Source organism: Martes martes (genome assembly GCF_963455335.1).
Source record: "Martes martes genome assembly, chromosome: 5".
NCBI lineage: Eukaryota > Metazoa > Chordata > Mammalia > Carnivora > Mustelidae > Martes > Martes martes.
Window position 1 is genome coordinate 54,714,861 of NC_137892.1, and position 12,176 is coordinate 54,727,036.

The following is a 12,176-nucleotide window of genomic DNA, read 5'->3' on the forward strand; positions in this document are numbered from 1 at the left end:
GGCAAAATTCATTCACTGATTGTTTGAGTACCTACTATGTGCCGGGCATTTTTCTTGGAACTCTAACTACAGCAGTGAACAAGAGAGAAGAATCCTTGATTTAATGGACTTTACATTCCAATAGACATTTATTTCAAGTTCCATTTGAAAAATGCCCAAAAGTCATCTATCTTTATTACCTTTAAGTTGTCTTACTTTTGGAGAGGTGACCTTAACTAGAGCAGCTGGGACGCTACATTTCTATCCAGTATGCTAGATAGTATCCCCCCCAAAAAAAGAATAGGCAATAACCCATTATTAACCCATTTTTAAATAGGGCAAAAAAGAACAGCTTTTGAGCAGCAAGGGTGAGAGTTCTTATCCTTTCCCAACTTTCCGTGAAGGATTCTTCTGATCATGAGAATGTTTGAACTGTACACATCTTTCATGGCAGCTCTGTTTTTAGGTTTCTTGTGTTACTGCTAAACTACCACATGACTTAGATGCTATATGTACAGTTTAGAAGAGGCAGTATTAAGTGAACATTCTGGATCTAGACTGCCTAGATTTAAATCCTTACTTCCTCTAATTAGGCTTTGTGCTTTTGGACAAGTTACTTTTCTGTGCCACAGTTTTTTAAAATCTGTAAAGTAATGGTAATAGTTGGCTAATGGGAGGATGAAATTAATTAGTAATGCCTAGCACTTGCAAGTACTAAATGACAGCTATTACTCTTTTCCATGCTTGACATGGAGTTGATGTAAAAGTTGCTTTTCTAGATTTTTTTTTTTTTTTCCTTTGGCCAAGCACCTCATTATTTTGTTTGGCAGGTTTATGCTTTCAAGAACAATTTGATAAAATGGAAATCTGGATTCTAGCTTTGCATCATCCACTGGTTTGATATTCATTTGATCACTTAGTTAGAGGAGTGGGGGAGTTCAGATAAAATAATCTAATATTTTTACATAAAAGCTTTTTTTTTTTTTTTTGAATAACTGAGCATGTTGTACCTTTGGCTGTTTTTGAGTACTCAGCTGGAACTTATTTTCTCTAGGTGTTTTGTTTAATGGTAATCTGTGAAATGATACCAGCTTACCAGTGGCTATTAATAATTCTCAAATTTTGAATTATTGGGTGATTTACTGATAATTTCTGTGATGTTTGTGTGTTTAATTCTAAATGTAATTTACTCAAAAAACATGCCAAAGAAAAGGAAGTTCCCTAAAATAACCTCTACTTTGGCTTTTCATGTCACTGAGAACCTATTTCATAAAATTATTATAATAACCTCCTAGTAAAACTTGAATCTGATAAAACAGAAATATATTCTGTCCCTAGTTACAGCTTAACATGTATATGTGCACTTTTCATTAATTTTAAAATGTTATAAACTTCACTAAAATTTGCTTTGTTTTTATGTCCTATTTCCTGAAAGACTAATCAGATTTTCATTGGTTTTTCACTTCCTTCCAAAGGGCACCTTGTAGATAAGCATGTTGTAGAATCAAAATAAATGTTGTAGTCAGATGTTATTGGAGTTTAAGTCCTGTAAAGATGATTCTGTTTAACTCCCACAAAGTTACCTGTGGTTTTTCCTGAACTTTATCTTCTGCAGCAAAGTTCTATTTTCATTAACTACACACTATTTTAAAGTAGAAGATGGTGGTGAGAGATCAGTCTGTGTTACCTTTGGATTTTTTTTCTTTGTGAAAGCAATGGCAGTCTTGATTGTAACAGAAAACTATCTGGAATTTGGACTCGAAACAGGTAATAATTTCATACAAATTTAAAAATCAGTTTTGCTTTATCAAGTGTTAATATTTTTTACTTCATTTAATTATGTTTTATATTTGATGTTTTTAAAATTAGGTTTGAGATGTACAGTAATCTTCTAAATAATTAACCTTTATTATTCTTAATTTTCTTTTTTTGTTTGTTTTAGCTAAATTTTTTGTTAGCTTTTTCCAAAATGCTGCCCCCTCATTTTTTCCTTAAAGTTAAATTTAAGTTTCTGCAATGCTGAAGTTTACTCATATAGATAAAGATGCAAATTTTGATGCAAATTTTATGCACACTTATGGAATGTACAAATATCAAAGGGATGTTTTCAAAGGCTGTTCCTGCTAATAACCAAATTTTATTGCATTATGGCATACTAATTAGCACATGAAAGAGCCTAAGCTAGTCACTTCAAGATTTAAGATGTTCTGTTTCCTAACACTTTATTTCCAAAGAAAGAGTCAGTATTAAGAATAATTTTTTTTTTTTCCCTGCAGGGTTTACAAATTTTTCAGATAGTGCGATGCAGTTTCTTGAAAAGCAAGGTTTAGAATCTCAGTAAGTTTTTTAAAATACTAAGTATCACTGAAGTTTAAATTTTTTCATTTTTTTGTAAAACATTTACTGTAAGTGGCTTTGTATTTTTAATCCTTGAAAAGAGTTCTTTTTATCAGGACTTTCAGAAATATCCTCATTTCTAATGTTTACATATGTATAAAGTTAATATGTTTGATAGAATTCTTATTTGGATTTGCTCTTATTTGATTTACTATCTATGCCACCAGAGATTAAATAACTTTATATCTGAGTAATATATCAAATTCTGTGTTGAATATGCAGGTTGGGTTGTTATCAGTGTGACTAGAGATGCTAGTTCACCAAAATCCATTGTAGGTAATTGAGTCTGAGCAGTCTCTTTGTAAAAGTTTATTTAGTTTTTGTTACTATGAATTGTGGTTTGTAAAGTAATTAGAAGAAAGGAAATTCCTAGAAAGTCAAAGAACTTACTACTTTTTTTTTCCTTTTTTTTTTTTTTTTTTTAGGGGTCCTGTTTCAAAACTTACTTTCAAATTTTTCCTGGCTATTTTCTGTTCACTCATTGGGGCTTTTTTGACATTTCCTGGATTACGACTGGCTCAAATGCATCTGGATGCCCTGAATTTGGCAACAGAAAAAATTACACAGTAAGCGGAAAATGTACATAAGCACATGCAGATAAATATATGTTTTCCATCTTAATGAAGGTATATTATTGTAATGAAATCATAAATTATTGTATTGAAAATTAATAAATAACCATTTGATGTCACACTACTTTAAGCAGGTTTCTTTTATTCACTTCTAAATTTTAAGTCCTATGACTAAAAACATATCAATTACTAAATTTTTTACTTGTTAAGAAAAGGAAATATCAGTATTTATTTATGTTAGTCAGAAGTCAGTGTTTATGATACCGTAGTCTCTACAACTGAACTAAGGATCTATGGTAATTTTTTTAAATCAGAATATTTTCATTAACATATTTAAATTTTATGTAAATCTTAATTTTTACTTAAAAGTGTTTTGAAAGTTAACTCTGTATACATAAATTTATGTTTTTCCTGTATTACTGATTGGCTTATGAGACTTAAAACAATATTTTATTTGGGGATTGCTGATACTATACAGTATTAAATACTATAGATTAGTTTTAACTGCCAGATTCTATTTCACTTCTCAAATGGAGAAATCATATTTGAATCTCTACATAAAGTTCAAAGCCCATTTACTATATTTTTCGTGGTTATTATAGATGTTTTTTGTTGATGTTAGACACTTTGGCAGAATGGCAGGTTTATATCTTTTCAGTTCATATCCAGACACAAATTTCCATCTTGTCTTTATGTTTTGCAGTAGACTCCCAAGTTGAGAACATTCCATTTTGATATATGTATATATACTCTCTGAGTTTCTCTGAATGATCATTTTCTTAACATTTCTGCTCTTAAAACTGTATTTAATGATGCTGATTTTGTAGTCTTTTCACATTCTTCTCTCTTACGTATGTCATTTTCCTTTATTTTAATTTTGAATCTTTTTTGTTTTTTCCTTAACATCCATTTTTCTACATATTTTGTCTGTGAGTGTGTGTGCGCGCACACACGTGTGCAGGTGTCTGTGCACGCGCACACTTGTCTGTGCGCACACGTGTTTACCTGTTCTCACCTCCCAGTACCCACTTCTTCATCCCTCTTTTTTCCCCTCCTTTTACTCAGCATGCTGTTGGCTGCATCCTGCCTTTCTCCCAACATCCATCCATCTCTCTAATGGCTTCTTTTAAAAACAAAACCGGGTTCTCCCCCTCCTCTCTACACATACACTTTAGTCCACTAACCCCAGTGTTAGGATTTAAATAAGCTGAAAGGGTGGGTGGAGGGGAGCCCTTCACCAGCTACTGAAACCGCTGTGGGCTGCTCCTTGATACTAGAGTGTTCCCTAGCAACACTGCATACCTAATACTGCTGCTTTCTTCCCTGCACCCGCACCCGGTGGTTTACCCAGGCTGGGGGATGAAAGGATCACTTTATAAAAACATGTAAAGCATTTAGTGGTGGTTTATGATTGGGAGGGGGCACATCTTAGTTTCCTTTTCAGTAAAATGTAGCTTCTTTTTAAGGTTTTTTTTTTTTCCCTTTGGGGTTTGGAGCTTTATTTTCAATTCATTGCAGCCCCCGATTGTGTTGTAGCACTCTGCCATGATAACAGGAGTGTGGGTAACCTTGTTCTGGTGTGAGAATAGCATGACTGGCACAAAGATCAGCGTTCTCCTCAGCCCTGTGTCTAGGCACTAGTACTTGTTTAAATGCCAGAGCTTAGAACCAAAGTTCCACCTTTGTCTGCCAGGTGTTCTGACGCAGCCCTGTTTTCCTCACGTAGATCATTGCCCTGTTTTCCTCACATAGATCATTGTCATTTTCACTGTAGTGAAGATTTTGAAATGTGTGTGTGTGCATGTGTGTGTATTTAAAACCCTCCAGTTTAGCCCTTCACTGTGGTTAATCCTGAAAACAGGACATGGTAATAAAATAGAAGAATTTGTCTTTTTTTCTGAAATAAGAAATGTCTTTACAGTCATCTGTCTTTGTATGATACAAACTTGGGACAATAATTAACAATAAAATTATAACTCAGACCTAAAACCTTCTGGTGTATTAGGTATATTGCCTTTCTGGAATAATGTAAATTTTCTTGGTATGTGTAGAATAGGGAATTTAACTTCATAATACTTCATGAAGAAATAAAAAATATATGAATCATTTATGATTTTAACAGTGTATTAAAACATTATACATGATTATTGCATATTGAAAGTTTCCTTAATTGTAAGTTGTTGTCGTGGGTTCCATGTGCCGTATGCCTTCTAGTATTATGGACCTTGTTAATCACTGGCTCTCACTTGTAAATAATAAGGAGGCACTTTGTTTTAGCTTGTGCTGAAAAAGTGTCAAAAGATGATACCTCTATACTGAAAATCTATTGGATTCATTGACTGTGTAAAGTTGGTCATTTAAATACCTGTGTATCAAATCAGGGATATAGTAGGGGATTATTAAAGAACACTAGGATAGAACTGAACAGATTTAGATTTTAGTGCTACATCTGCCTTTAACCTATAATATTGCCATGAACAAGTCATTTAACTTTCCTGAATCTAAATGTTCTCATTTGAAAAATTCAGGTAATGAGGTAGTTTTGCAAGGGCTCAAATCAGTGTCAAGTGATAACAATAAATAGAAAATAATGATGACAGTAGTACCTTAATACAGAATAAGTTTCTACCTTCATTTTGTAAGTTCCAAGTATCTGTAGTTTATTAGTGTATTTTGTTCCTGGGTTTTTATATTTATTTCTTACATACTTTCAGAACATTACTTCATATCAACTTCTTGGCTCCTTTATTTATGGTTCTGCTCTGGGTAAAACCAATCACCAAAGACTACATTATGAACCCACCATTGGGTAAAGAAAGTGTCCCTTTGTAAGTATGGGTATTTGAGGGCTAATTTTTGATTCCTTATAGAATCAAAACTGTTTTCCAAAATGGTATATACTGTAATTTAAGTTTTTTAATGATAATACTAGAATACTGTATTTTTAAAACCTTAATAGAAATGCTAAAAGATGTGTTCTAAAACAAGCTACAAATCGTCATTTAACTTTTTTATGATCTTCATTAATTAATGAATGTTAATACGCATTAACAGTTATCTTGTACACTTCTAAGTTTTTCTGCCTTCTCACTTAATCCAGTTGTTTTTATGTCTTGGCCTTAATATAGTTTCTTCAGTTCTTTTTTTCTTAACTGTGAAAATTAACAGAGGATAAAATAAGTAGTATAAATGGAAACTCATTCAGCCCCTGTAACGGATATTAATATTTGACATATTTGCTTCACCCCTTTTTTGTTTTGTTTTGTTTGTTTTTTTTTAAGATTTTTTTTTTTAATTATTTAACAGACAGAGATCACAAGTAGGAAGAGAGAGAGAGGAAGGGTGAAGCAGGCTCCCTGCTGAGCAGAGAGCCTGATGCGGGGCTTGATTGCAAAACCGTGCGACCATGACCTGAGCCGAAGGCAGAGGCTTTAACCCACTGAGCCACCCAAGCACCCCTGTTTTGTTTTTTTTGATGAAGTAATTTTTCAAGTGAAGTAGAGGTCTTAACATCTTTACCCCTAAGTACATGAGTATGTACCTCTAAGAAATAAGGACATTTTCTGACATAGTATTATCATCATACTTATCCAAAAAAAAGGCCTTAACATTATTATCTAATACTAGGTCATAATTCCCCTTTTAACAAAAGAAGATGGTAAGGAAACACAAACAGTTTATTAAAAGATACTAATAACTGTACTTAACAAATTAACTCATTAGCCTTCTGGAACTATGTTAGAGTAATAGAAAGATTGAGAGGAAGCTGGTTTGAATGCCATTCTGATCTTCACTGAAACTGTCACTTGAGGGAGATTAACTTCACCGAGCCTCTGTTTCCCCATTTGGAAAATGAAGATAATAGTATCTACCTCACAGAGTTATCATCAGAATTAAAGAATGTGTGTACTGGAACCAGCTGGAAGTAAATGCTTAATCAATGTTTCTTTCTCTGCTCTGCCTCATCAGAATTAAAGTAGAAAACCTTGACAAGTCATTGACTCCACAGTATACATTTTATATTATGTATTTCTTTTAGAGCCTGGTACAGATTTGTCTTCCAGTATATAATCAGTGATGACCAGGACTTTTTTTTTTTTTTTTAAAGAATTCTCTTTGAACTAGGGAAGTATTCATTGAGGTTATAATGTTTTCCCCCCCACACACAAGTAAGTCAGTCTTAATGGTAATTTTAACTTGACAAATTTACAACATTTTTATTTAAAAGTAAGTTCATACATTTCAGCTGTCCTGTATTAAGTGCCTGATGTGTGCTGGAGTTTAGAACAGATACGAAGCATGGTCTAGATGTTATTTTCAAATTACTCACAGTGTTACCTTTTATCAAAGGAGAAACCCTGGCCTTTTGAAAACATTAAACCACAAATGACATCAGAAATTACCTCTTCTTTCTATAGTCCTTTAAGGAGCCCTCGTCAGTCAACTGAAAAAAATATCATAAGGGTACATCTTCTACCTGGAATTCTCATCTTAGTCTTGAGGAATTGTGCCCAACTGAGCCAGCTTGAGCACATAGCTTAAATGACTTGTTGGAGAGGAATCGGAGACATCCAATTTCTTCATAATGTATCAGAATTTCTGGTTTTCCTGTGATCCCAATCAGGAAGTCAGCAGAGTGACTGATACCTGTTCAAATATCTGTATAATCAGACAAAACTGTAGGCCTGGGTTGTTGACTTGATAGTTCCACAGGCAGTCTCCTATAGTTTCTTTCTTTTTCTTACTCTTCAGTTTAACAGCACCCAGCTTCTCTCTCCATTTCACAACCAGGTTTTTTCCATGGAGGAGGGTAGATAGTGAAGAGGATCCCAGTTACTTTCTACACTTTTCTTCTAGATGTCTGTTACTACTGTTCTTAATGATACAATTTTCTGTCTAGGTCTATTACACAAGTCAAATTATTAAATAGATAAGTTTGTGATGTAGTAGAATACTTTTGTTTTATATCTCCAACTGTAATTAAATATAGATATCCTATATTTTATATGGTGAGCACTGACACATTTAACTAGCATGCTAATGGATTTTGGTCTTTGAGAGCACCGTGTCAACTTTTTGATCTATAGAATGACAGAAGCTACATTCGATACTCTGCGACTCTGGTTAATAATCCTGCTGTGTGCTTTGCGGTTGGCCATGATGCGCAGTCACCTGCAAGCTTACTTAAATTTAGCCCAGAAATGTGTGGATCAGATGAAGAAAGAAGCAGGGCGGATAAGTACAGTTGAGCTACAGAAAATGGTAAGTTTCATACTGTAGTCAAGTGAAGAACGGCAAGCACTGTATTGTATGAAAACAAAGCATTTAATTTTCCTTAATAGTAATTTTATCCCACAGTACTCCTGCCGTTGAAATAAATGGCATAATCTTAAATTGACAGATACCGAAGAGACCTCAATCTGATTTTGGTGCTAAGTGAAGAAAGAGTCTCGAGTCCTCTTCTTGCCGTAGTACTTCAAGTCCTATAGTTTGGGTTGCAATGCTGTGGTATATCTATTGCTAAATGGGACCCCCAATTGATTTGGAAGACATTACAATATATTATTGTCTAGCCTTCAAGACTTATGGGGTAGGAAATACTAGTTTTAGTGACATGTAACATTATTCCAAGTATTTGAACATGAAATGTAAATATTTAACTTAATGGGAATTCCAGAGAAAGAAAGGGCTAGGAGTCCATCCACCATTATGGTTAATTGGATCTGTATAACCAATCATGTCTTTTCTAGAAATCTGGTGTTGGGTGTTCTGTTTTTCATATTCTTTCATAGTCAGGGTGTTCATCAGGATTCAGAGACTTTGTAATTGTTTTTCCTTACATATTTTTGTTCTCTCTATGATTTTTCCTCAAATTTTAGTTACATATGTTCATGTAGAATGGGGACTTGATGTTTTTATTTATGAGGGTTTTATGACTCATCTGTTACTTTTATTTAGCTTGATTTTCTGATGTCTGCCTAGAGATTCTAACATTTTGTTTTATATTTGAAATGTAAGTGAATATACCATTTAAATTTAAGGGATTATTTTCTCCAATTTATATTAACCACTTAACTATTTTCAAGGAATTTAGTATTTCCACATTTAAAACTTATCTTCAAACTGAGCCTTTCAAAGTCGGAAGTCAGTTTGGGGGCATTTATAATGAAGTGCAGACCTAATAACATTTAGCTTCCTTCCCGTGATGGGACTACTTATCTCTTAAGCAGTTCATTTTGACAATTATATGAAAGTTTAATTCACTCCTAACATGTCAGCCAGTGTTAGATACTTAAGAATTTTGTTGGTTGCAGGTGGCTCGAGTCTTTTATTACCTTTGTGTCATTGCCCTGCAGTATGTGGCACCTCTGGTAATGCTGCTTCACACAACTCTGCTTTTGAAAACACTAGGTAGGCTTGCCCTGGCAACTGGGAAATGTGTTTGACTTTCTACCTATAATTAATACTGCTTTTTGTTACCTACAAAGCAATATGCTGCTTTAAATTGTTTTCTTGGAGAGTTTTAGGAAGAAACATGGGAAACTTTTAAAAGTTGATTTGTCATCTTCGGGTCCATATAGTTTTAGAATATTATGCTTTACTTATAAGAATTATTTGCTAAAGATTAATTCCCATATTTACTGAGAAACTTGAATGAGCACTCTTGGTCTTAGTTATTTTGTATTTTAAGAGGGTGATGAAAGATTTTGTTAGTGCCTGATCATTTCAGTTATTATAAGGTAGTTGTATACTTACATGAATCCAGGATCCGTTAGTGAGTTCTACTTTAAATACTGATAAGATAAAGATTCTCAGCAGAAAAACGAAGTTCTCCTGTAAGTCTGTTCACTAAACTATCAAGTTCCTGTGTGGTGTTATTTGAGAACTATTCATTATTTTATTGATTATTTCCCTTTGCTTAGATCAGGCAGCCAGCCAGTGTGGGGGTTTAAGAAGCCCAAAGGAACTAAAAAAGTATTATTTGGGTGGGCTTCATAGATACTATAGAGCTGATGATAGATGTAAATGGCCTTTAGGAATCTATGAAACATAAAGAAGTAGCTCAGTTATAAATTATGTGACTCATATCCTATCCAACATAGGAAAATATACGATGAAAACTTTCTGGAAGCTATTAATAGTCTCTCACATTGAAATCATAGATAGTTTCTGAGAAAGAAATTTATTCTGATATTCTAGAGGTAGAAAAGATTTCTAAGAAGTTACTGAGTTTGTCCCTGTCACTCCAGTAGAGGTAGTTGATTAATGTATTATACAAGGAAAAAATTGTTTTTATTATTTTATCAGATTTTAGTGCAGTTAGTTAAAAGTAAATTAGATTTTTATGTGTACTTTTACTGGTAAGACCAGCTTGTAGTCTAATCAGGTTAAATGAATTTTTTACCGGATATGTACAAAGGTTATTTTACTTTATTTTCAACATGAAGTAATTTGTTATGCCACTAAACTTCCTGCTCTTAATTTCAAGTATAATTTTAAAACTTTTTTCTTTCTTTCTTTCTTTCTTTTTTTAATTAGTGGGTTTAGAATTAGTTAGTCTTCAAATTTTATTTGTGTCTTGAATTTTCTAGGTAATCATTCCTGGGGGATATATCCAGAATCTATCTCTGCCTTGCCAGTGGATAATAGTCTACCCTCCAACTCTGTTTACTCTGAATTACCATCTGCTGATGGGAAGATGAAGGTAACTGTTACACAAATAACAGTGGCACTGAGCAGCTTAAAAAATATTTTCACTCCTCTGCTTTTTCGAGGACTTCTGTCTTTTCTGACCTGGTGGATTGCTGCTTGTCTCTTTTCTACAAGCCTTTTTGGGCTTTTCTATCACCAGTATCTGACTGTGGCATGAATCTCGGTTAACAAAAAAGGATATCCAAGTCACACTTTGAATTGAAATGCTTGTGCCCTTGAAGGGCTGTCGGAAACCAGAAGAAAGCAAATACAAAGGAAAAAAACATATCAGAGTATCTTGTTTTAAATGCTTCCTCTGTATTCTCAGGGTGAATCAATGGTATAATATTTAAAATTACAGAGTAGATTATTAACTGCTATACTGTGGCATTGGAATTTTAACTCCTTGTATTAACTGATGTGAGAGGGCTATCTACAGGGGTAATACTTTGATTACCTTGGTTTACAGAAACCTCCAGCAGTCTTTGAAACTTCTCATATGACTCCAGTTATTGATTGATTGTTCTTAATGGTGTAAAGGTACTGTTAATACTCATAGTGGCTGCCTATAGAACAGTCTTCAAACTGAGCCATGCTTTGGGAGAGGGAAAGGAGCTAGAGTCACTTCTGTTGGTAACCTTTCAAACAACAATAGCAAAATCCAACAGAAAGGAAGAAATAGCTACTGTATATTACAGTAAAAAAAAGCTGCATAGTAATTTTAAATTTAAAGCAGATGTACATGTTTAATATCTACAAGTACTGCTGCTTGAGAGTAGCAAGAGTATTGTTTTAAAATGTATTCTGTCCAACTTGAGGGATCTTTTAAAATGATTGGCCATATGAACATTTGCAATCTAATAGGCTTGGAACTCCCATATTTTATTTTATTCTGTGATCCTAAATACAGTTCTTTTAATAGTCTAAAGATATTTATCAATATGATCAGACTTTTAAAAAATTACTTTAATCCTGCTGACTACCTGTATGTATTGTATTGTATATATATTATATATTAAATATATAATATATTGAGATTATAAAAGGTGAAAATATTGGATCCTTATAATATTTTAAGTTGCTGAATGTATATTAAATGTGATCGAATGAGCTGTGTTTGTATCTAGAAATTTTCTTTCTTTTTGGAATGAGATTAAAATACATTTTGAAAGTTTATCAGATCAAGCAATTTATTTGCGTTGCCCATGTGTGAGACTGCTTAAAATTTTATAAATACTTGGATGAATTCTCCCAAATTAAAATTCTTTTTCTGTCATTTTCAAACATCAGAACCTTTCCCACTAACCAAATCTACAGGAATAATTTAAACCCATGTTAAATAGGATTTGTTTTAAGTTTATAGTGTTTAGAATAATTGAGATAAGTTGAAGGAAAAATTCATAGGAATGAAAAATATGTAAAAAATTTTTTGATGCTTTGTTTATCTAAAACCTAAAATAAAGTGTTTCATTTATAAAGGGAATGAATATAAGAGATAAATAAGGTTTGTTTTCTTTTTTGAACAAGTAGTAGAAT

At 33.1% G+C, this 12,176-nt stretch overlaps 1 protein-coding gene across 2 annotated transcripts in view; it reads left to right on the plus strand.

Annotated features, from left to right (window-relative positions):
* Positions 1–11,296, plus strand: part of TMEM161B (transmembrane protein 161B) — a 68,071-nt gene extending 56,775 nt beyond the window's left edge. The window contains exons 6-12 of one of the 2 annotated variants that reach the window (XM_080804957.1): positions 1,595–1,746; positions 2,256–2,316; positions 2,802–2,942; positions 5,663–5,776; positions 8,036–8,210; positions 9,263–9,359; positions 10,541–11,296. In XM_080804957.1, coding sequence (XP_080661083.1) covers positions 1,595–1,746; positions 2,256–2,316; positions 2,802–2,942; positions 5,663–5,776; positions 8,036–8,210; positions 9,263–9,359; positions 10,541–10,818 — 1,018 coding nt within the window. In that variant the 3' untranslated portion in view covers positions 10,819–11,296. The remainder of the gene's footprint in view (positions 1–1,594; positions 1,747–2,255; positions 2,317–2,801; positions 2,943–5,662; positions 5,777–8,035; positions 8,211–9,262; positions 9,360–10,540) is intronic. The other variant, XM_080804958.1, reaches the window with a different exon arrangement.
* Positions 11,297–12,176: the final 880 nt, after the last annotated feature.